Raw genomic sequence first — 26,028 nt, forward strand, 5'->3', positions numbered from 1 at the left:
CCTCTGGGCATTTCAGTTTTGATGCGAGGGCAGACAATCAGGTTAGGGAGCATGCAACACTTCATTGAATACGAGGCTGCCATAATACAACAATAAAGAGGTTGTGAAAGATGAGTGCATTGTCCTTACTGGTTCATTTGAATAGAACAAAGCTGTGATCTATTATTAGTAACACCTGTGCTTCGCCTACTATGACCTGCTGTTTAAAATACTTACATAACACCACCAACTACAGCCGTAAAATGATCTGCTTTAACATTCTCACTCATTGTAAGCATTCCCCTGAAAAATATCTGCTTAAAGAATGCTGTTCATAGTCTTTGTCTCATTTTCGTAAACAGTAAGCTTTAAAATGGCGTGCCCAATTGCCCTATTTGGTCCTCCTCTGACATCCTAACTTCCAATGCTCACTGCTTCCTTCCTGTCCCTGCTGAGCCTGCTCACCAGACCCTCAAGCTAATTGGCTCGTGCCTCCATCTCTGCAGATGTCCCACGTCAGCCTGCGCTAGCCTCCCAACCTCCGGCCTCAGCACTCTGCAGAAGTTTTGGTCAGAGGGCAACCCTTACATTCCTCTATAGCCTCATAGAAGTGGCCCCAGCCAAGCCCCCCACCCGCTATAAATAATCTCAGCCCAGTTCCCATGGCCCCCACCGAGGTCCTTGCACTCGGATAGGAACATATGAAATGCAATGGCAACACCACCCTGTCTGACCAACCCAGCGACGATTAGGTTTCTGGTAGTGTGGCAGGTGTTGAGGTCGTGGCAGCGGTTATCAAAGTGGTCTGACTGACCGCTGTGATTAAAGGGATTTAGGATTTTTCCTGTATACTGATTATTTGTGCTCCAGCTGTTCTTTATTTGAGATGCTTCAGTTGTCCATCTGAGGACTGCATGTCCTCACGGCGATGCTCGTATTGAGCTGTGGACTTCGATAATCGTCTGTAGTTCAGGCACTTAAATTAACATCTCTAGTGTGGCTATACTCACATTGCATGATTATAGTATTTGCAGCATCCATTCCTAACCTCTAACCCCCCCGGGACAACTCTCAAATTCCTTGAGTTTTTCAATCTGTGGTTTGGAGTTCAGTCAAAATATATTTACAGTGTTGTGCTTATAGTTTGTCTTATGCGTGGCTAGTTTATGAGGCTATTAAGCCATAATTCAGTATTTGGGCAACAAGGCATATAATTCACCATAATGACATGTAGCTCAGACAAATATTTACATTTTGCATTTTTTAATACTTTTTTACCATTTCATTGTTTGTAGTATTATTCGTGGACTCAATTGGCAATGAATCCTATAAATATATGCTGCATGTTTAATAAAGGACAAGGTCATGCTGTTACTAAAACCTACAGTATGATGAAGCAAAGCTTTGCTCTGTACGTATCGTTAAAAGGCATTTTAGGAATTGTCTAAACTCATTTGTGTTTCTTGTGGAGTTTCGCCTCGTGCAGCTTCCCACATTTTGTATGTTGCAGTGAAGTTCCACACAGCTCAGTATATCAACCAGACTGATGTTCGTTAGGATGGACAGTAGCCTGGGCCGAGAGCCAAGGTGCCTTGATCTAATCTTTGGGCTTCTGGGAGCAAAGTCAGAGAGTTTACTCTTACTGCAAGCACTGTGAAGAGCTACAGGCACATAACAAATTAATCTGCAGTGGTGAAACAAAACAGTAGAGAACAGCTACTTACAAATAAATGGTCATGTGGGAAAGCATCTAATGTTATTTGATGTGACGTCTGCAGAAAAAAATAGATAGCTGTGTTTACTTACCTAAGGGAGTGATGAAGTGGGGGAAAAAGATTGTGAATGACTTTTAATGAAGTGTAATACATTATTTTTGGGGGGATAATGTTTTGCAGGTCATATTTTGAGCACATCCTTTATTTTTTTAAAACGTGAAATTATATAATTCTTCCACATCATGTCACGCATGCTAACCCATCAGTAGCAGCAGACATGGCATTCAGGCTTTTTAGCTATTTTTGGCCCTTAACATTTAAATATTCCATGAGTTTGACATCTTCTGATGGTAGCCAGGAGTGCTGGATTCTGTATGTGATAATGAACATTCTTGCATGTGTGTGAGTGTGTGTGTGTGCTAATGTGTAGAGATGACAGTGGTGCTCGTCTTGAGCCAGCGTGGTCCTCAGCTGCAGCGCCTTCCACTCCCCTTAAGAAAACACTTCCAGATGTTCCCACCATGCTGCAGGACAGTGAGGGGAAATGCCAGGCAGGCCAAAAGGAAGAGCTGGAGAGATGGTGGAGATCTTCTCAAGGACGGGGGATGTAGGGAAGGATGGGTGTTGTCCCCTGAGGACACAAATCCTCTATCTTGATTCAGTTTATCAGTGGAAATGAGTCCCTTGTCTTCAGAATCTGGGTTTTAGAAATAGAAGGCCATGGATATTGAATAGTTAGAGGTAATTGGAGGGATGGGCAAAGGGAAGATGCTGTGGTGTCGAAGGGTTTGTAGATGTGTGGAAAGTGTGAGCACTAGCAGTAAAGAAAGCTTCTTCTATTCCCAGCATCAATGCAAGCAGCAGGCGGACACACACACACACACAGCCAGACAAAACACACACACACACACAGCCAGACAAAACAGATACAGATGCTGGTATCGGATTTAAGCACTTGGGTGCAAGTAAAGCATGGAATGTGTTAGCATGTTGTGACACGATGATAGATGGAGGAGAGAGGTTGGGAGTTTAGGACACTTAAGACGAAAACCACAATGTTTAGAGAATGTTACCGTAAGTGGGATTCAGGAAGTGAATCAGTAGGACGACGTAAGAGAGAAAAAATCTCTGTGAGTGAACCCGTTATTTTATTGTGGATGTGGGTTTGAGTGACCTTTGTGGATCTGCTGTTCCCTCAACTAAACAGACCTCCGGACCATACAGCCAACATAAGCAGGAGACCCCGACCTGCAGCAGATAGATAGGCACTACACAAACAAACATGCAGCGTCAAAAATGTAACGGTGGGTAGACAGAGATCAGGTGTACTTTTATTGACCATCAGCACGGTGTGTGAATTTTCCTTCCTCTCACCCTTTTGTGTGTGTTTGAGCTTGTGTGACTTAATCCATATCACTCCACGCTGCAGCCCTTCTGAAGCCAAATGACACACCACTGTTGGGTAAACATTTACTACGCTTCAGTTTTAGGCAAATATTTGTGTTTTATAAGTTAAAAGTGCAGCCATTTTCTGCTGTTTTTCTCAGTCTGGAAACATTTAGCACTTGGTACCCAGTCGAGCGTCAAATCTTAGCATCGTAGGTAATTTACCTGTGGATTAATGTTTTTGTAGAAATTCAAGTACCACATAAAATCTGCTCTTTCTGCATACTGATGTTACAACAACCTCTTTCATCTTTCGATGGATGTCCTTCTGTTTTCTCTGCACAACTGCGTTTGAAATCTCACAGATTTAAGCTTTTCTGGTGAGACTTTTTTGTTGTTGGAAAGAGAGCTATTTTTTTTTATTCTTATTTGAACTGAAACATTAATGTGTCAACTACTAAGGTAAATGTAGCCAGTATTGATGAGAATCATCATTTGTTTGGATCGTCCCATGACATGCTCGGGTGCGTGTCTGGGTATTGATCTGCTAGACTCTCTTGCTGTGTGATGCTTTGAAATATGAAGTGTTCCGTGGGGGAATACGAGATTGAAAGCGATACTGTTGCTCGTGTCAGGATTTGGGAAGTGTCTGAAATGTGCTCCTGAGAGAATTGGGATCATACGAAATGGGTGAAGCAACAACATGTGCGTTTTATTGAAGGATCAAAGAGGAGACACGTGGCCTCTGCCTCCCTCGATCCCCAGAGTCTGCTCCCCCGGTTCCCCCTTCACCTCTTTCCCCTTTCATGTGCTCCCTTCCTTCTAAACATGCTTTTTTTCTCCATTTGTCTTCCGGTGTACAAAGGAGCTCCCCGTCTGTCTAAAATAGACCTTCTCACTTACAGGGTTGACTCCCTCTGGCTTTCTCTTTTCAACCTCCACATAAACACACTGGCATACCTGTGGCATGTTGACCTTCCAGAAGCTCAAACCCCAACGGTGTCCCTCTTTATACCCATCTCTCGACATGTCTCCACCCTCACTGCCAGAGAGCAAGTTTCTGGACCAAAAGTAAACAACAAGAAGGATACGTTCAGGGAAAGAGTCTGCTTTAGCTCTTCATAACTCATGCCGTATGAGTGTGATGTATTTAACATAAGATCCTTTAGGCGTCATCAGAATTTTTCCCAGATAGTGAAAGTCACTGTGCTCAAAGAATTATTTTGGCACTTTATCTTCATGATAATCCAAAGAGTAATATTCACCAGCCTCTCATGATCACTGCTATATATTTGCCTTAATTATGGGTGGGCTGCTAATAATGTGGGTGCACTGGAAATAAATATAAACAATACTAATTAAGGCTGTGTTAAAAACACTGTCATCTTTTAATTTTTACTGCAGCTGCCTAAAAATATTTTTAACTATTACCAAATCTTGATAATAGAAGTAAGTTCTAATTGGCTATACCTCTATTTATATTTCCTAATTAAGGGGAACTCACAGTAAATCTACAATGATATTACTTGAGATTTGATGAAAACTGCTTAACTATAGAGTGTTCAAAAACCTCTGACTGGCAGGAAACCACATACTCATTTACTGTTGCTCCGTGTGAAGTAGTTTTAATTACAAGTGTGTATCGTATCGGGTGTGTGAGTGTGAGCACATATGATCTTCAAAGGTTAAGAGGACACAGAGCATGGATTATTACTGCTATGACTACTATGACTGCTTTATGGAGCTGGCCTTAGTATTTAAGCACCATAAGGAGCTAATGACTTCCTTATTTTTACTGTTAGAAAACCTTTCCCAGTCTCTTTTTGAGACTCCTGGTTATTGAAAGGGAACAAGAAAAACATCCGGTAGTTTAAGCTGATTAACAGGTTGCCATAGGCAACTCTTTATGGGGTGATACACACCAGTGTTAATTCAGACCTTTCTTTGAGTATCCCTAGACTGTTTTTTTAATTGTTTTTTATATCAAACAAAGGCACAGGAAACAAGGTTTTTACAGCAAGTGGACCACTGTTCTCATAGCTTTAAAATGCTTCAAAAGAATGGGCTCACACTCACCTCTGAGGATATTTTTAAGTCAGTAATGTAAAAAAAAAAAAAAAAAAGAACAGACACTAAAGGCTGGAGAGCAAAAAACATTTAATTTGTCTTAAAACAACTATTACTTAAGCATATCTGTGTTGCTTCATTTCCAGCTAAATTAACCAAACCCCATAAAACCGAGAGCCCTCTAAGTTCAAACTAATGTTTCCCGTTAACATGGACTGTATTTCCAGCCACAGACAAGCTCACGAATAGCTCACATACAGTTAATACCATGTACACCAGCTGGATCCAGGTTTGTCCAAGAAAATCTAAGTCACTGTCAGTATCTGACTGAGCCTTCAAGCAATGTCATTAGTCTGGGAATTAGTGCAGATTCACGTAGCAAAGCTGTTGTGTTATTGATCTCTGTCTCATTACCACTGGTTCCTTCCTGCAGGGGGGAAAACCTCAGTCTAAAAACTGTATGCACACATGAATTCCTTCAAAACAGTTTGTTCAACTAGAAGATATGTTGACCAGGAGCTGTCTATCACCTGGAGATGCCAGAAACCAATCTTCTTGCAGGCAGAGATTCTGAGAGGATGGGACTTCTGATGAGCTATTGAATCGAGTGATGTATTAGTAAATCCCCATAATTTAAAGAGTTTGAAAGACCCGTTCAGGCTCCTTTAGTCTCCCACCACAGTGCAGATCACTGGGCCGTACAGAAACGCCCCCGTGTCCTTCCACTCCACCTGTTAACCACACTAGACTGCCAGCCGCTCTCTTGTGTCGCCTGTTTGCGATATTTAGGATTGTGGGGAATGCAACATATTTTAGGAGCAGCTTGAAGGAGGGGGGTATGCCTTTAACCTTTGATGATGCATTGGATCAAATTACAAAAAGCACACTAAAGGGATCTAAAAGTTTGGTGACCTTGGTAACTTGTCATTAAAATGGATCTGGGAGGTGTCACATGGTATTGTGACTTAAGTAGATAGGAGTGTGTATTTCAGGCATTGTCAAAGTTAAATCCCACTTGAAGTAGTGTAGGTCTCCTTAAGATGTAGCTCTGAGTTTATCTAAAATGACACATGTGGCCTTAACCACTCAGCCACTTTGGTTATGACATTCACTGGGAAAACTACAGCATGAACGGGCAGGGAAACGAAGATATTTTGGCATTGCATTACATCACAAGACAATGTAAACCAATTGCCCAGTGTTTTTTGTTTAAAAAGCAAACCTCAAGCAAACACATGAGTAAGAATTCCTGTGACACGATGAAGCTTGAGCAAGACATTTCTGTCACCATAAAACACAGTCAGTTTATAGCCTGTCAGAATTTTGGCAAGTTGAAAAGCCTATCTCCGAAGCCTGTCAGACGTTGTTCATCTTCTTGCTGGATTTAAGCAAGTTTTTTTCGACTTGATTTACAACCAGCTCTTGTTAGCGTTGGAGCTGCAGCGCACCAATATTCTATAAATACCTTTGTGTTTTTCTGAGTTTGTGGGGACAAAAGTTTCCCTGCTCTGAATGAGCAGCCTGGTCATGGCGTAGCAGCGTCTCTCTCGCATTGCTGCCCAGTTTCCCTGGGAGTCGTGCCAAAAGGGGTGCCCCCTTCTCTGCACTGTTAGCATTAGACGGAGATGGTAGCGGCTTATGCATTGTTGTGTTTAACCATTCTTCAAAGGTATCGAAGGTTTTATCCCAATACAGTAACAGAGGTTTAATATATCAGAAAGTGAATGACAGCAGTCAGCAGCAGGGACTGTATATTTTTTATTGCATTGTAATGTTTCTTGTTAACACCCAAAGAATGACTCACTTAATTGAGTTAAGAAGGCGATTTTTCTAATAAACAGTCTGGTCTATATATCTAGAGCCAGACTAAAGCAGCGCCTGGCTCTGGCTGCTGACTTAGGAGTCTTGCGCTCGCTGGTGTCTGGGCTATTAATAGAGCTAGCCTGAGAATAAGACTAAGGTCAGCAATCGGATTCCTGCTCCCAACTAGTGGAACAGAACAAGAAGGAAAATTCCCTCTGAAATCATGCATTTTTCACATTTCTATTCATGTATGTATTCATGCAGATGCAGTGTGACGCTGCTCATGCGTTGTCCTGCTGCCTACATTAGCTCACCGCTTTAAAAGGGAAGTACCCCGTTGGATTGTGTCTTCAGCATCTCAACTACATGATGTGTTTTTAGTTCAAGGTGATATTTGTTTTGCAGTGGAGTTGTTCTTCCATCTCCCCACTCCATTTTCCTCCTTAATTACTTTGACATAATTTGCATCTGAGAAGTGAGAAAATGACAGATGTAAACAACAAGCAACCGACTTGGCTGTGATAATTCAATATTGCAATATATCGTCCTTCAATGGAATTATGTCGTGATTAAACGATACGTATCGTGTTACGCAATTACATACATTATTACAAGCACGTACCGACTGAATATTTCTCATAAAATCTGAATATTTTGCTCCAGAGTTCTTAATAATATGAGTTAAGTCAGCACTTCAAGTATTTAAAAATATAGGTTTACTATTACTTCATATAGTCTATTTATTAATTGAATTACCAATAACGTGCTATATTGATATATATATTGATATTGAGTAATGACCTATTATGAAGATTTTGACCCACCCTAGTTTTGCGAGCTGCATGCAGTGTGCTCATACTAAATTAAATTGACAGTGTGACAAAAACTCCCCCCAAAAAAACCTGGAAATGGAGGAAAGTTATTGCCTTGCAACAGTGCTCTGCAGGGCATTTTGTATATTCTGTGGTCAAAGGTCACCGTGACCTTACAAAACACAGTTTTGGCAGTAACTAAGACCCAAATGTCTAATAGGATTAACAAATGAAGTGAAGACATTTTTGGGAGTTGCATGGATTTAATTTTTCATTAAATTGTGTGTGTTATGCAATTTCCACACTGTGAACATCATTGCTGTGAACATTTACCGTAAAATATATCTGGCAAATTTCAAAAAATGATTATAAAAACATTCAGAGACACCATCACACCCTTATAATTCCACTGGCCATATTAGTGGTTAGATGGCATTTAATGAATTTCTCCTCTCAAAAAAGCTGTGGTTGTCTTTACGTTACAGATGAGGCTGAATGGATTGTTGTTGTTAGCACAGCTGCTGGCTAGACGATGGCAGCTTTGTCAGCGATCTGTCCACTCACACAGAATGGATGGATAGACACGCAAGCATCTGTGAACATAAACGCACAGTCACACACATCTGGAGTTTAAGGCTTAACTGTGAGCCACACAGGCCCGACTATCTCACACTAATTTAAACAAATATCAACACAGTACCACTTAGTCCTCAATCACAGATGGCCTGAACCCAGTACAGCCGCTGTCAGATGAACGTCTGTACATCGTGATCCACAGATTACCGTCCACTAAATATCTGCACATCGATGGGTTAAATAGTGCCAGTTTGGCTCACCATCTTTGTCATCAATATCTGTCCGTTTGTTGGGATTATTTCACGTGTGACTATTGACAACGACAATAATCTGTTCTGTTCATTCTTGTGTGTGTGTGTGTGTGTGTGTGTGTGTGTGTGTGTGTGTGTGTGTGTGTGTGTGTGTGTGTGTGTGTGTGTGTGTGTGTGTGTGTGTGTGTGTGTGTGTGTGTGTGTGTGTGTGTGTGTGTGTGTGTGTGTGTGTCAACATAAATCAAAATCTTTGGTTGGGAGATTATACTCTGGTGGACAACATTTTTGCTGTGTACAGTTATTTTATGGTTTGTCGTAGCCAAATTTAACTTGAATGAAATGCAGGAATGTGAACTTCATAGTCAAGCTGATCATTTTTGTCCTTTTGGGGTCATGCCTGCGAGGGATAGAGTGGACGGAGCCAAGGGGGGAAAAAACAACAACTCTGTTGGGTAGTTATGTGTTGTCATTGATTCTGGGTCCCTGGATCTCAGTGCATCAGTCTCTGCATTGCTCAAAGCTTTTTCTCTCCCACTCTTGCTATCTTCCTGTCACTGTTGTTAATCCTGGCGAACTTGCCCTTCACCCACATCTTTCTCTCCGCATCACTGTTACGTTGTGCCATGGTGGCTCGGCCCCTGCTGTTCCCGGCAGCCATGAAGGCCCAGAGGCTGTTTAACAGTGATGTGCATCCCTCCGTTCAGCTCGACACACAGAGTGTTTCTGACTGCAGCTCCCTTAAAGAGGCTTCTTACAGTCCCGGCTGAGTTGAAAATGCCTGGAAGAGGTCTGTGCCATTTAACATCGTCTCTATGTATTAAAAAAATATTGGTCACCCAGGTTGAAATTCACTTTATCTCCAAATTCTGCAGCCTTGCCAGGTGTGTGTGTGGGTTTGCATCGACTGCTTTATAAAATCATCCTATGATTGATTTACAAAAATAAACAAAAACATGTCCTCCAACTAAGGGAATCTGAGAAAACTGTACAGAGAAGTAAATAATATGTTGTTTAATTGGCATTAATAACAATGAATACATGTTTTCTTTATCATAAGAACACATACTGTACGTTTCGACTCTGTAAGGTATTTCCTAACCTTTACTTCACTAAATCCTGTATCTATTCAGCCATATACCTGTCCTCTCTGATCTTTCACAGAAACATGGCCATGACAGTTATTGACTTACAGTCAGCTGGCAGGTAGCTCATGATAAGGCAAGCTTCTGACCGACATTTATTGCTCAATTGTTTGCGCATCTGCAAATAAGTAAAACAGTCTCTCAGTATATTTACCTGGTCAAATTCAAAGTTGGCATCTTTAATGGTTGGATGGCAGATTAACTTTAACTCTATAATAATATGATAATCATCATGTCGTACAGCACAGTTTCTAAATCATTTCCACGTGTCGACCCTGGGTTCTGGGTTCATCACGCTGAGTGAGACCCTGCAGGATGCCAGGTGTCTCACTGAGTCAGGGCGTTTTCCTTTTGACGCTCTTTTGACACCTCGTTTATTTGAGGTGTGGGTGCTGGCGACGCACACAATGTGCTGTGCATAATTTCACGCTCTTTGATTTGGATTCAGGAGTCGTGCAGCACTCTTCAGGAGTTTGCCGCAGCACTATTCTCACGTTGTCTGCTCTCGTGTTGTTTTTTCTCTTTTGTTCATAGATAATTGAACAGTTAAGCTCAATGGAAGTCACGTCAGTGAATATTTCAGTACAACTGAAGCCTCAAAAATGAACGTAATCTGCTCAAGAAAAATGAAAAATCACACTCACCACTGTGTTTTACTTAGAAATCAGGTGACGAGTTTGAACTTAAAGGGACAAACGTGCTAACTTTAACACTGAAACCATCAAAGGCTTTCCACCTCATCCTTAGCTGCTGTACTTACCATGTGTAAGTGAGGGAGCCGTGCACAGTCTGAATAAATATTATCACAAATGTATCCAAACACTCAGGGTAGCAGTTACTGAAACAAACCACAGATGACACACAGCACAGCAGCTTTTAAACCATAGTGTTGCTTGGTTGGTGATGCCACCGCAGTAACCTACTGTTTATTATTTGCTTTCGCTTTCAATTAACCTTCATGTGTACTCTTACTTTTAAAATAAAACATTAAAGAAAGACATGTTGGGTGGTGTCAAGACATAAAAATATTAGGATATGAAGTGGTTGAAATTCACATCAGTCACAGGCCATGTTTTACAGCTGGAGTCAAATAGAGGTAATGCATCATTTTCTGTTGCAGACTTCTGAAAATGCCATTAGTCTAAAGTGTTTGCTATGTTGTATGCTTTCCCCAGGACCCCAAACACAACATGAGGTTTAAGTGATGATGATACTTTAACGTGAAGATTATTAGAATTTGGTGATTCTAGTTCTGTAAAACAACATACAGCAGTGCCCGGTGTGTGATACTGCAGCTCCTACTTGTTTCCTTTCTGTCAGCCTGAACCACACAAAGCGTTTCCTTCCTCCTTCAGTCTGACCCTCACACTCAAGCAATCCTCTCCCTTTTCTCTCCTTATCCACTACCGCTGCTCCCTTTGCAGCAGAGCAGCAGCCCGTCGAGCCCGGGATGCAGCGACTGTCTGTGTGCACAGCGTTACGTTGTCAATGTCTGCCTGTGGGACCGTGTAGCTCTGCTGGAGCCGGTTTGTCCGTACAGACCTGGGGCAGCTCTCAGTCGGCCACTGTCCTCTGCTGCGTGTGAGTGTCTCTCTCTCTCGGCCATCTGCAGAATGGTAAGTGCAGCGTGTCATCTGCATTGTGATGAGTGAGATGAGCTCGGCTACATGCTGCTTCCCCTGGTCTATAATGTAAAGAGGGCAGACACACTGGTCATGTTTTCATCACTCTGCCTTTAGATGCTCTGGCCAGATGTTTATCTGTGTTTCTTCCAGCAGCACAGTGCCATCCGAACCGGTCAGGAGTCTTTAACAGGACAGTAATGTGCTAATGACTCACTCCGTCTACTCGACCTGCATGTCTTGAGATGTGTTCTTGTTGACAGTGTTACTGAGGTGAAAGGCATGTACAGTAGTGGGAGAGCTGGGGCTTTTCATCCGCACTGCTCCTGGCAGACAGATGTTCCTATAGTTTCATTCCAGCTGTTAAGTAAGGCAGCAGTAAACCGGCGAGGCTAATCAAATCTCTGGCAGAGGAGTGTGAATCCCATACGAAGGTGTTGCATGCTGGTTGTACATTAGTTAGCACAACGTATGTTACAGCTAATAAAGTCACTGGCATATCAGATGAGTTAGTTGGCGTGTGTGTGTGTGTGTGTGTGTGTGTGTGTGTGTGTGTGTGTGTGTGTGTGTGTGTGTGTGTGTGTGTGTGTGTGTGTGTGTGTGTGTGTGTGTGTGTGTGTGTGTGTGTGTGTGTGTCTGTGTGTCTGTGTGTCTGTGTCTGTGTGTGTGTGTGTGTGTGTGTGTGTGTGTGTGTGTGTGTGGTTACGTGCGTTGAGGTAGGCAAGCTTTTTTTGTGGCTGTTGGTGTGTTTGGGCATCAAGATTAGAGAAGCCGATTACATCCGGAAGGAGGAGAACAGATGGAAAGGGAGAGAGGAAGGGGACAATTATGTGCAGTTCATGTTGGGCACCACCCCAGAGATCACCAACGCCATCTGTAGAGGGTGGAAGTCAGGGGTTGATGCAGAATGCTGAAGCCTTCAGAATTAGCAGGAATCGTTTATTTTGTACTATGATTCTGGGTTTGTCATACAAGAGCCGTCGGACTAAATGTTAACTTTCCAATATGCTCGCATACTTCACTGAAACTATTTATCCACATACATAGCAGAGGTTGTTGAGGCCACATGGTGTGAATTTAGCTCTCGTTGGCTCGTTCACAGGTGAAGCCCAGATGTAACAGCCATTATTCCCCCCGAGCCTTTGTAATGATTTTTGAGCTCCTAGTGTGCAGAGAGATATTCTGAGCTGCCAACCTGCTTATTATGCTAACAGCTTTACAATCCTGAGCACACAGGACTCCACATGTGGTGTCTGGAGCCTCAATCACAGACTCTCCTATGCTACTGCTTGTCAATCAATGATACTTAACAAAAGGGACAATCTTTGACATTGGATATGGCTGAAACACCAGGGCGATGACGGCCTTGGATGGATGGCACAACACCCAAGGCAGCTTTACAAATAGTGGATCCAGGTGAACATCATGATCTTCTATATTTGGGGAAGTAATAAAGGGTCTAGAAGTCGACAGACCAAAGGATGTCTAGCTTCTTTGGAAAGCATTTGGTGCAGAGGATTACAACCTTGCACACTTTCTTATGAAGCAGAAAGTATTTAACACCTTCAAATATGGTTTTTTTTCTCACTTGAAGGAGCATTTTTGCTGTAGAGTGTTGGTGATAACTCTTGTGTGATTGTTGTGCCAAGAACGATGAACACTGGCCTCCTGCTTTAAGGCCTGGTGTGTGTTTTCAGGTGTTTGTGTGTTACAATGCGCTGTTCGCACAAAAGCACATTTCTGTTTGTGCAGCGATATATTACCTCTTCTATATATTTCTGGTATCAGCGACATAATCTGCAATAACATGCATCAGAAATCCTGCACCCTGCCATCTTTTTGAAATCTCCTCCCAAGAGACGGTCTGAGTTACTGCAGGTGTTAGGGCTTTTCCTGTGACATGACATTATGAAATGAAAATGTGTTCAGTGCTGTGTGCTGACTAGAAAAATGAAAGCATCATCAGCTCAGCATAGTGAATCAAACAATGGCAGAATGCGGTATCCGGGGCGGTAAAGCGTTGTTAAACGTCACAGATATCTCCCAGGCTTGTGTTTTGCATGTAGTGCACAATTTACACTTCTTTTATTGTATTTAGCGCATGATGTAATGAACAGTCAACCTCCAACGTTGCCTGCCCTGGGGTCTGCCGACTGCGGTTCTTAATGGACTGTTGCAAAAGTAATGAATCTGAGAATAGCAGAGCTACTTTCTGTTTATTTCCACTCGATTGGCACTTTTGGCAAGACAGGAAACCCAGTCCAGACGGTGATGCAATTTCTCTTATTGAATCTGTTCAAGACACAATGCCAACACTGTTTGAGCAGATGTGTGGCCCCGACTTCAGACTTCATCCTCTTTAGTAGCCGATAAGGTCCGACAGGAGCCAAAATCACACAAGGTGGTTTTGTGTCCATGTTATGTGTGAGTTATACCGGCTGAAATTCAATGTTACAGAAGAGAGGCCACACACCAGCCCTGTGACTTCCTTTCACCGGGGCAGACAGAGGTCACCACCTACAGCTCAGTCTGCTGTTGTCTTCATATGTATAACAATAATATTAATAGCACCTAGACCTGATCCAAGTCAGTTTGTTACCAGACCCTTCGTTATGGCTCCTGTGGAGTAATTTCAGCACCGTATGCTTGTCCGATTTTGATCAGCTCTAAATATGCTTGATATTTAAAATAATTCTTTCTTAATTTAGCCAGGTTACACCATACCATACATGCTTCTGGCTGATGATGCAGTTCAGGCATCTCAAACTGTTGGAAAAGATAACAGAACAGTGCAAACACCCCGAAATTGATAGTTCATATTGCCCTAATTGCCTTATTTTCTGCTGTTTTCCCTCTGATTCTTTTTTTTTTTTTTAGCTCCTGAGAGAGTAATGACTGAAATAGAAAATAGCTAAAATAATCTTGAGACAGATTTTGGGCCAGCTGGAAATCACACTCTCTGCAGGAGTTGGTTCATGTTGGCTCAGTGAACACACAGACTGAACTGCGCCTGGCATTACATGACATATAAATCTGGCATCCCATGAACATACTGTTAACAGCTATGTCCCTCCTGAATCTGTAAATCTTGATTGTTATATAGGGTGTGATTAAAATGCATTAAAATGAACAAAGGAATTCCTCTGTTAATCTGGAAAAGCCGCTCCCTTTCTTTAAGTCATGCAGCAAAGAAATTCCTCCTTCTACAGAGCCTTTGTTGCACCATGCCACCTTTTAAGGGGGGGAAAAAACAAAGTGAGAAAATGCTTGAGCTGCTTTCCAACAGGAACCTCTCTATGTCCGATAAAGAGCCCTAATTGAATGGAGGAGGAAGTGTAGGAAGTGTAAGTCCAGCAGATCCAGCGTCCCTCACTATTGTTGAACAATATTTATGTTCCTGGTGGATATCTGCTTCAGAGGGTGTCAGCGTCCACTGACTGTTACTGTACTGTGAAACTGACGTTTCTCAGACAGGTCGGGAGAACATTGATATCCAAGTAAAAGTTTCTTGTTGACCTCAAACTTGCAGGTTTTTATTCTTTCCTGGGTTTTCCTCTTGTTTTCTCTTGCACAAAACACTCGCTGTAGGCAAAGTCATAGGACCTCTTGTGCACGCGGTGAACGATGTCATTGTGTTCAGAGATGGTGTGTAGAGTATGTAGCTACAAAAATGAATTATAGTTTAAATCATTCCAAGTAAACTGATTTAAAAAAAATCTGATAATATAACAGCATAACAGCTAGTGATTGCAGTAAACATCACTTATGTGATTTTTTTATACACACTTAAAGCTACATCTACAGCTGTATGTCTGCAGCCCAGCTGTTTTGGGGTTTTTTTCAGTCATGAGCAGCAGGTGGCGCTGCCCTCCCTCTTCAGTCTGTTCTAATGGTGCACAGCAGCATCATCTGCAATAAGTAAATTACATTTTGTGTTCCAAAAACACACCAACCGTCGGGCTTTGTGAAGATGCAGTCGGTAGATCAGACTCCTCTCTGGTTTGTTGGCTGGAGTCCTTTTTGAATACAAGCGGTTTGATGGCTGCAGATGTTGGTTTGTGTGCAGTAGCTTTTTATCAAGGAACTCATTCCAGCCCTGCTGGACCCGAGCCAGACCTCACAATGTAAACAGGGACAACGAGATATTTTAATTACTGCCGGCGATGTGATCCTCAGAGCACCATCCTTTAACTGTCATGTCTGGTGTGTCTGGCCCTTGTGTGTGCGGGCCAACATACAGTATAGTTAAAGCAGGTCCATGAATGTGTGCGTGCCGCCAGCGATGGTGTATCTAAAGCCATCCATCCCTCGGGCACGGTCAGCCCTTTCAGACGGTCCATGATAATCACCCTCATGATGAGGACCAGCCAGAGAGGATTAAAGCAGACCTGACGTCGTCTCCCCAGACACCATCTTCCCTTACAGGAAGTAACCTCTCCTGTCTGTTAGACTGTGTTCTGCCCCTCTCTCATCCAGGCCAATTATTTTCTACATGTGTCACATTAGGAGGGGGTTTAAGTGAGATTTGCTTACTGTGTGGTTTGTTACACTGGCATGTCTGTTGACCCGATACTATTTGTGTTACTCTCTGTCTACTTATGGTAGTTATTACTGTTGTATAAGTTGGCACACTTTGCAGCGCGAGCCATTAAGATTGGGATCATGTTGCGTTTCGTTCTTCCTCCCATAGGCAGAAAATGAATTCTCAGCTGAATTGTGCCTCTGTGTTTTTTTCTCTCTCCCTTTCTTTCTCATGTTAAACTGAAACGCTGAAGTTTAGATCCCAGACAGAAACTGAGCTTTTCAAACTAGATCTCTGTCTTTGTGGCTCAGAAAGTGTCAGGCTGTTGTAAGTCACTGTCACAGTCTCTTAAGTTTCTCTTTTTGCAAGTCATACTGGATATAGAGGAGATTCACTAAGCTCATTCACTGCTGAATAATATCCAAAGCAACGTCTTAATCACAAAATCTTGATTCCTTAAGAATGGCTGAGTATTACAAGACTTGCAAAGCTCAGAGATCAATCAAGATTAATGGAAAAGCTTTGTGCTGTGGCCCACTTAAGTGTGTGTGTGTGTGTGTGTGTGTGTGTGTGTGTGTGTGTGTGTGTGTGTGTGTGTGTGTGTGTGTGTGTGTGTGTGTGTGTGTGTGTGTGTGTGTGTGTGTGTGTGTGTGTGTGTGTGTGTGTGTGTGTGTGTCAGCTTGAGGGAGAGATTGAGTATATTAGATTTGTTGCATGTAGGCCACAAGTCACCTCCCCACCATGGACACACACACACACACACACACACAGAGATTTTCCTCTTGTGCCACTGCGGCCCTGGCACTGCCAGCTGGGAGGTCTGGGTTGGATGTGATGGCCATTGTAAGAATAAATGTGTGTGTGAGTGTGCATACTGTTGTTGTGTTCCTCTGATGCTCACAACCCCATATCTTTGATTTCTTTTTACTTTCAGTTTGATTGATTTATGCTTCCCCACCTTTTATTATTAGTATTATTATATATAATTTCTGTAGCGGTTTAGACATATCTGCACTCTTCATTCACACATATACTAGTGACATGATGTTTTATGTGTGTGTGTGTGTGTGTGTGTGTGTGTGTGTGTGTGCGCGCGCATTGTGCAGTTATTTGTTGTGTTGTGATCTCACATGTGTGGCTTTAAGATTGAGGGCAAGACAGGCTTGTAGCAAGACAACAAGGCAGATGTTGTTGTCGAGCTCCCCACAGAGCATCCATCTGAAGTCAGGGCGCCTCTGCAGACGTGATCTGACGTCGCTTCAGCTGCAGCTCATCTGCATATCAGCTGCAGATTGGCCCAAGGAGAGCAGGGTGGAGCTATTGAAATGCTCCAGATGCAGAGTGGGAGAGATCGAAGGTGTACCTGTTTTTTTTTTCCAGCCCAAGTGTCTGAGGGTGGGGTGGGGGGGAGTCGGAAAAGAAAAGTAGATGCCATCAGATTGGTGAGGCAAAGAAAATAGGTGTGCTTATGTAACGTGGGTGCTCTGAAACTAAAGAAGTGACACTCTAAGGAGCTTTCCCAAAACCTTTTTTACATTTTTTTTTCCTCTTGCTTGCTTGCTGTGAAACTAAAGGAATACTGAGTCTTATGGATAATATGGCAGAAACAAACAGTGATACAGAGGTATGTGCTTGTTGCTTTCCTTCTAGCTGACCCTACAATTAAGTGTATCTCTCCCTTTGTGGCTTGCTCTGTGTTTTCTCTCTCTAACTGTCCAACAGAGTCCCCTGAGGCTGCAGGTTTCCCCTCTGTGTGTAGACAGTACACTATGTGAGTATAGATTATGAGCTTGACTGTTCACATGAATGCATGTGACCAGGCTTTGTGCTCAAACGTGAACATATAAGTAATTCAAATGTCCTGCTGTAAGCTGCTGAGAGGAGTGTCTAGTTTCCACATGACTTCAGAATGGAGTTGGGCTTTTCCCCGGCTGTTAAAGCACACATGTATTGATCCAATGTGACAGCTTAATGCATTGAGAGTGTGGTGACTTGAGAGTTGTAGCCTGTGATGTGGAAGACACTGATAGGAATGCATTTAGAGCTCACCTTCCGTTTACTGGCGTCTTCCTCTTTTTTCTTTATTTTCTTTATCTTCCTCTGACTTTAGCATACACTGGTTAGCACAGAGGAACTTGTAATTGTGTTTTCTGTTGCACTGAATACGTTTGGTTTTGGTCACATGGCAATTCATCGGCTCGATAGCTGTGGGAGTGTGCGGTGAAGGGAGACTATTTCTGTCCCTCTCTCTCTCTGTGTCTCTGTCTCTCTATCTCTGTCTCTCTCTCTCTCTGTACAGAGCCAGCTTCACACAGAGCCCTGCTAGAAGTATCCCAACAACCACAGCATTCACACAGCGTGCACATGGCTCCCTTCACCACCTGCTACTGGCCTCGCCACAAGGGCAAACCTCACTGGTATTCAGCCTGTGCATTCCAGGATATTCACATTTTAAAGAGAGATAAACACTGAGCGTTGTTCCTGCTGTGAATGCCTTTTGAAAATCCACATTTATATTCATGCGTTTTCTTGAAAACACTGCATGATCTCCCAGACTTACCAGAATACAGTTAAGTAAGTAAGTAATTCCTACCAACAGGGGCGAAGCTTGCCAAGCAAAAATTATTAAATTAGTGTTCATCCACAGAATAATAGCAGAGTAATTATTGCAGCTGGATTATAAACGACTCTGTCGACTGGATTTCCTCGGCTCGGCTTTCATCATAGAAGGTCAATAACAACACGCTGTGTAGTTTCTTTATGACTTCTGGTGGCTTGTGATTGCATTTCCCATGTCATACAAGAGGCATTTGAAGTGGGCTTTCCCCCAAGAGCTGCGTTTCATGCAACAAATCATCATCCATCAGCACCGTGGCAGCCAAACCCTGGACTACCATCCAACACTAACAAAGCAGCAAAGTCAACCACACAAGTTGTTTATGTTGAATTGGGTTTCATCTCCTTCAATTGTTTCTCAGGACTTCATGGGCTTGAGTCCCATCGTTAAATGTCCTACATCCCTCTGACATGCTCAATAGGCTTCTTACAATGGTCTCCTTGATAAGCTTTGACTGAAAGGGCATGTGTTGCTGTAGTTGTGCAGCAACCTGCCATTTTCCCTTAGACCGCTTATTAAATTTGATTAAAATCATTGGTTCCCTTGTAACTACTGTATATGCAATAAAGTGCTCCGTGGTCAAATGGCTGCTTAAGCTCCACTTTACTCAATTCACATGACAAACGGCACATTCTAGGCTGGCATCCCCTCTAAAGCAGATATCTTGATTGGGAACAAGATAAAGTTCAGCACATGGGTCTGTTATTACCAACTCATGTATTGCAGGAAATGCCAAAGAAGCAGCTGTTGACAAAGAAAGATATGTTAACGTTCCTGACCACATACCTTTGTTTCATTTCCCATTATGTCCCATGTATTTGCCTGTATAGAAACATGTTTTTAGTAATGTGAGGAAGTCTTTAAAGCCAAGTGGACTTGAGTTGTTTCGCTGTATATAAAGGCTTATTTGTCACAAAGTAGTGTTTTTAGCTTGTCTGAGGCATTTCCTGCCTTGCTCTAGGGCCTCAGCTTCTTTATGCCTCTCTGGACCTGAACCTGGTTTCGCCTGGTCTGAGGCTTTATTCATCCTGTTTCTTGACTGACAGAACTCTGCGTGGCACCGCTGCTGATAAAGGTTGCTTATTAGTCACAATGAGCTAACCCTCAAGAGGAGCTGAAATGTCAGTTCGGCCAGTTATGGAAACTGTAATTGGTTCAGGTCTCAGCTGTGTGACTCGTTCCAGGGGGAGAGTCTTTGTGGCCACCTAAATTGATGTCATGACCCATGAGGGTTTATTCTAGTTGTGGAATATCATCTATATTGCAGAATAAGTATATAATCGTACACAAAGTTAAGCCACAGTTTTAGGTTGTTGTAAGAGGTCAGGGTCTTGGACTATCTTGTTTGTTGGTTCTCTTTCCAAACTTTTAATAGACTTACCATGTTGTTTTATTTTGAAAGGAATAATGGCTGTGCAGGGTATAGCTTTTCTGTGTTGGTATGTCTCACCCCAGCTGGATTGATGTTTGTATGGCCAGTCAATCATGTGTTTTCAAGTATATTGATTTATCTGCGACACAGACGATCGACTGCTTTTCTATTGGCTGGAAGTGGTCGTGCACAACACACAGTTGTTGGCAGGTAGTACATGTTAGACTTTGGGTGTTAGAAGGTCATTTGACACATATGGTTATATGGACGTATCTGAAGTGCCAATAATTAATTTATACTAATTTCTATTATTGCTTTACTTTGCTTAATTTGTCAAATTATCAAAAAGTCTGGCATGGACTTTATGGATACTTCTGTAACAATTGAATTGTTGATAGATAACTATATATATTTAAACATCTTAGCAATGCAAACTTGTTCTTTTCAAATATGTAATCTCCTAGCTCTCAGCTCTGTCATATGGCCTGTAAATGGCATTTGAAATAGACCTTTTGCTTTGTTGTCAACACAGAATTAACTTGGAATCGAGCCAAAATTTGATCAAATCTCTCTTCTCTGTTGAACCTCTAATATTACTGCTGTCTCTGAGATCCATTACATCTTCTTTCTTTTCCTCCCGCTGACTGTCTTGATATCGAATACAGAGCTCAAGAGAAATTGTGTGTTTTTTGCCACCTGGGCAGCCAAGTATTAAAAAAAAGAGATGGAAAAATCCATTAACAGTGAGATTCATTCCCTTCTTGAATGCCTTAAACTCTTTCAGCTGTAACTGTTTTTTTTTCTTCTTAAAGTCTTAAATATCAACATGGTGGACTAATAACCTGTCTGGTTCAGTTGGAGAGGAAAAGGCTGCTGCATGTTCCGGTTTTGACTTCAGAGTGCTTAGTGGAAAGTAAATCTACTACCTGCACACAGATATAATTCCTTATGTCTTAAAGATGGTGTAACCAGATATTATGTGTGGCTTAGAGAACAAAGCTGTGACCCACCTCAGAAGGTTCGGGTCAGCACTCAGAAAGACCACTGAGAGAAAGTGGTTAAATGTTGGAATTTAACGAAATGTTAGACGCTCTCCTCACCGAGTGCTGAAGTATTGCATTGCTGAGGCTGTTGAACATTATTATAACTGTGTGAGAGGTTTTCACCAGACATTTTGTCACCATGTTGCCGTGTGTGTCGTAAATTCAAACACCCCGCAGAGTCGATAGTCGGATTACATTTTTGTCCAATTTGCTGCTTAAATTTGCATGTGAATGAGAAAATCTCCTCAATGCTTAATGTTTTATGTGAAGACAAGTGCATTGGTGTATGAATGGTTTCTAATTAATTCATGTATTAGCTTAAGCATTTGTTTGATGTAACGTTTGTGACTATGATGGCACAGTTAGCAGCTCAAGTGTTTCAGTTTGGTGGATTCTCTCTATGCAGGTTTGTTCTAACTGCCTTTACTGAGCTGTCAATGTGTATGTTGGAGTTTGTCTGACGCAGTCATGGGAGGCCAGTAGAATAGCATTCATCATCTATGTGTTGTTACCTCTGAGCTCTACCGCTACAACGTACCTGCGTACATTCAGCATTAGAGTGCTTGGTGTGTAGCTGTGAACAGTAATGCGTGGCTCATCAATGCCGCTGATCAGTTCCCCGGGGCGCTGCGTGGCTCAATGGGTCTGAAGGGCGGTGTGTCCTCTGGGATGGGTGCGTATAAATGCTGAAGCCTCCGGTCTCTGCTGCCTGCTGCCTGCTGGAGCGGGCATGAAGAGCAGTGTACGCAGAGGCAAGAAGAGGAGGCTTCACGCGCTGGTAAAAGGTACCACAGGTGAGGTGCTGCAAGAGAGCAGGTTTGGGGTTTGTGAGTTTGTGATGCAACTTCAATGATCCTCTTTTTCTGAAGAAAAAGAGCTGTGTTGTGTTTTTAATGATGTTTCTGTATAAGCTACATTTGTGATTTTAGCAAGAGATTGCATGTGATTTTTATTGAAGACCTGGTTCTCTCAACCAACTCACTTTTTAACAACAAAATCTAGCAAAAGAAGTCGGTAATTGAATAGCAGTTGTTTTGCCCCAAAAGTTGTCAAAGCTTTGCAATCGACCATCTCTTTTATGTGGGTCACAGGATCCACCATGTTGGTCATTGATCTATGCGCTTTGATTGTAGCACAGGAAAGGAGGTCACTGACTTCCTAACTTTGAAGCTATCAATTTCTACTCTGCCCTAAAGCTCTAAATCCCAGCATAATTAAAACTCTAGGTCATGGATAGAGGGCAGGCCTTTTCTTCCTTTTTTACTTGTTAACAGTGATGGAGGGACACTTGGAGGGAACTTAATAATCTGTCTAACTTCTAACTTGAAGTAGTGTAAGGGAATAAAAAATAGGGATCATTGACTCTACAGTGGCTCTTAACATGAATCAAATATTTGTTCAGAAGTGTGACTCAGCATATTTTACTTGTGTTTCAACAACTCCCTTCATTATGTAACTGCAGCTGGCACAGATGATCCTTGCTGGCACTGACGTTGGCTGGACCGGTGCATGTTTTGGTGCCTGAAACACTGAAGAGAGCGATATCAGGGAACTAATAACATTAGGCAGTGCCGTAGTAGCAGAAGGCCAGATAGGGCCAATATTATATTGGAAGACTATGAAAATGGCTGCCCTCCAAATGCCATTGTGCATCGCTGAATCCTCTCTCTGGTTGCTCTTAACTGCAATCATACCATTTCCTGTGGTGAATGGTATTTTGCTGTGTCATATGTCATTACTTTGGCTTTATTTAATCATTTGAATGTATTTTTTTTTCGTCTTGCGTCTTGTCTTCATCTGTCTTGTCTGGACATTCACTCCTTTTGTCATATCGCTCCCGGATCTTGAACCTCGTGCACCCCCCCGTTCTTTACCATGATGAACCCCTCCACACTCCACATGCATGCTCCCCTTCTGGTTGGAGATTGCAGAGTGCACTGTAGCCCCAGTTGCAATGGAGGACAGTGACCATGAGGCTCACTCTTCAGAGGAGGAGCAGGACTCCTGTCCTGCCTCCCCTAATCACAGCAGGGACCATGATGCTGAACAGGTACCAGTGACACCCACCAAAACGCCCTGAACTCCCAATTTAATTCCCCATCTAGTCTTCAAGTGATTTGGTGAACTGTACCTGCTATATAGGTATTTTTCATTCATATATAAGTTGTATCTTCATGTGTACTTTTACGCCCCAGTTAATGCATAGAGTATATACATAATATGTGTTCAGAGTCAGAGTATGGGCCTACAGCGGGATTTAAACGCCCTCATTGCTTTCTGAGGAACACTGCATTATTTATCTTTGTGCTCAACTAGCAGGCACTCTTTAGTTTGTGGTAACTGGAGTCAAGAATATGCAGCCTTCACTTCAGCTGTGTATCCTCTTACAGGAAAAGCTACACTTTATTTTTTTTTATTTTAGCTGTGACAGCTTAGTGTGTATTACCCTTGGAAATCCAGGAGTGAAGAATAAATGTATTTACCTTAATGCCTAAAAACAGTCCCCATCCTCTAATAGTAACCATAAAGAAGGCCTCTTTGCCTCGCTTTAGAGCTTCAAAATTTATGAAGTGGTCTAGAGAAAAACTCACTCTCTGCTTCCAGGAATGTACAATTAGATGTATGCCCACCTATTACAGCCCATTCAATACTATTTTGTGAGTGATTAAATAACACACAGATCTCCTGAGATAGATGTGTGGTGTTATTGCTCACCTCTAACATGATCCATCCTCATTAATGGCGATAGAAAGGGATTTCCAACTGAATTGCACCTTTATAACACGTTGCCTATGTTGCATTATTTTCCATCACCATAAAATATAGCAACCGTTTCTAAAAGTGTGCATTTCCCGCCCTCTGGATCTTGGCCCGATCTACACATCTTTCCTCTACCTATCTTTGCCTCCACCCTCAATTTGTTTCCCCACCCGTCCCTGTGCGCCGCCTCACCCACCCCTTCAACCACGGTGTCTCTCTAGCATTCAAGCCATTCAGACGACTCGGAGGTGGAGAACATTATGCAAGACCCTCACCACCAAGGAGGGCACGACCACCATGACCACCACCATCATGGCCATGAGGCTCATGCAGACAGGGAAGCTGAGGGCGAAGACCGCCCCCACACCCCGTCATATTTGCACCCGCCTGTGGCGGGAAGGGCCCACACGGAGTCGTGTTCAGAGCCCAGTTTACCAAAGAGCAGAAGTGTGGAGTTTGACTTGTCGTCAGTGCCCATCAGCCCCACCAGGCCCAAGAGTCCCTGGGGTCGATTTGACCCGTATGGCAATAATGAGGTAACACAAGGAGAAGAAACCCAGAGAGGTTAAACAAGACCTATGTTCTTCTGCTTTAAAGGCGAGGTTGTTTGTGCTGTGATGTATTGAAGAATTCAGACTGATGAAGGTCGTTCATAGGATGTGACTGAGCTTGTGCTTAAATCTAATATGTTGCCGTTAGGTTCTGGTCGTGGTTGGGACTCTGAGAGCCTAGGGATGCTTTTTCATTTGTTGCTTATTTAGGTGTCAACCTTGTTGTGTGAAACAGATAACAGCTGTGTGTATAAGTGTATGTATATATGGTAAATTGTGCTTTCCTGGTGTATTATTTCATCATTCTGTGTGTTTTTCAGGACCAGGACAAAGAATACGTGGGTTTTGCGACACTGCCAAACCAGGTTCACCGCAAGTCAGTGAAGAAAGGATTTGACTTCACGCTCATGGTGGCAGGTAAATCCTCCTCCGCTCATTAACAGACATTTGATCTTCAGCCCAAGTCTTAAAGCTCACTCTGTCTGTCTTTGTTGTTCTTTGTTTGAAGGGGAGTCTGGCCTGGGAAAGTCCACCCTGGTCAACAGTCTCTTTCTCACAGATCTTTACAAAGATAGGAAGCTGCTCAATGCTGAAGGTTCGAGAGACACAGCTTGTGATGCACTTATTTGTTGTTTGTTTACTAACTATTTGCTCTACAATATGTCATAGCTGATGTTAAAACAGTGGTGTGTTTGTGTCCTTTCCCTAGAGCGAATCACACAAACCGTGGAAATCACCAAACACACGGTGGATATAGAAGAGAAAGGTGTCAAACTGAAGCTAACCATCGTGGACACCCCTGGGTTCGGGGATGCTGTAAATAACACTGAATGGTAAAAGTCAAAGAAATTTAAGGAATAACCTGAAATGAAGGAAATTACCTAGGATAACCTCATTTCAGCTCTGCTGTGTTTAAAAAGTCACGTTCAGCATGTTTGGAGGTTCACAGTCTGCATTGCCTCAGAGACTGAATGTCCCGTGTGTTGCTGCTGTAGCTGGAAGTCGGTGGCGGACTACATCGACCAGCAGTTCGAGCAGTACTTCAGGGACGAGAGTGGCCTCAACCGCAAGAACATCCAGGACAACCGCGTACACTGCTGCCTCTACTTCATCTCACCCTTTGGGCATGGGTATGACACATTCTCACTGTCGTCACTCTCTCTTTATCACTCCTAATAAAGGGGAGTATGAACCCCTTTCTACTGCATGTAGTCTTTCTGACCAGTCACTTCCTTTTTACTTGAATGACATGCAAAGTCAAACACAGTTTTGTGTTCTTCCAGCACACACACAACCACTTGAGTCATTTACATTTATCGTAAATATTGAGTGCACCAGTATTTACTTGCAGTGCATTCAGCCCCATACATGTTTAATGCAGCGTCCTCCTGCCTCCAGTTAAAACACTTCTCTGAATTTTACATCCAGTGCCAAGCTTTTATTCGCTCTAATCAGTTTGTTTGTGCTGATGTGGTGCTTTTGCCGCAGTTGTGCACATGCACAGTTCCACATCACTGTGCTCATTAAAGAACAAGTAACGCCTGCAGAGCCTTTTTTAAAGTCCCAGTGATGGAGAAACTGCTCCCTCTGTTGATGCGCTTCAGTCATTACTCATCAGATACCAAGAGGCCACTTAGAGAGCAAACCTCTGCCAACTCTGATCGGCCAGAGACTCCAGGCTATGTCTTCAAATCAATGTCTTCAGGCTGGCAACATATAATTACAGTCAGGCTACAAACAAACATGGTTACTGGCAGTAAAACACAAATCTTCATCACCAAGATACATTACTTTTTGCTACCAACTGTTT

At 42.7% G+C, this 26,028-nt stretch overlaps 1 protein-coding gene across 3 annotated transcripts in view; it reads left to right on the plus strand.

Moving 5' to 3' along the window:
• The window catches only part of LOC311019528 (septin-4), a 34,913-nt gene that overhangs the window by 5,285 nt on the left and 3,600 nt on the right, over positions 1-26,028 (plus strand). The window contains exons 1-7 of one of the 3 annotated variants that reach the window (XM_084019044.1): positions 21,623-21,701; positions 22,839-22,957; positions 23,889-24,203; positions 24,539-24,635; positions 24,727-24,813; positions 24,928-25,051; positions 25,214-25,348. In XM_084019044.1, the coding sequence (XP_083875170.1) occupies positions 21,638-21,701; positions 22,839-22,957; positions 23,889-24,203; positions 24,539-24,635; positions 24,727-24,813; positions 24,928-25,051; positions 25,214-25,348 (941 nt within the window). In that variant the 5' untranslated portion in view covers positions 21,623-21,637. Of the gene's footprint in view, positions 1-11,153; positions 11,348-21,622; positions 21,702-22,838; positions 22,958-23,888; positions 24,204-24,538; positions 24,636-24,726; positions 24,814-24,927; positions 25,052-25,213; positions 25,349-26,028 lie in introns of those variants that run through there. The other 2 variants (XM_084019046.1, XM_084019045.1) reach the window with 2 other exon arrangements.

Source organism: Eutrigla gurnardus (assembly GCF_963514095.1).
Source record: "Eutrigla gurnardus genome assembly, chromosome: 10".
Taxonomy (NCBI): domain Eukaryota; kingdom Metazoa; phylum Chordata; class Actinopteri; order Perciformes; family Triglidae; genus Eutrigla; species Eutrigla gurnardus.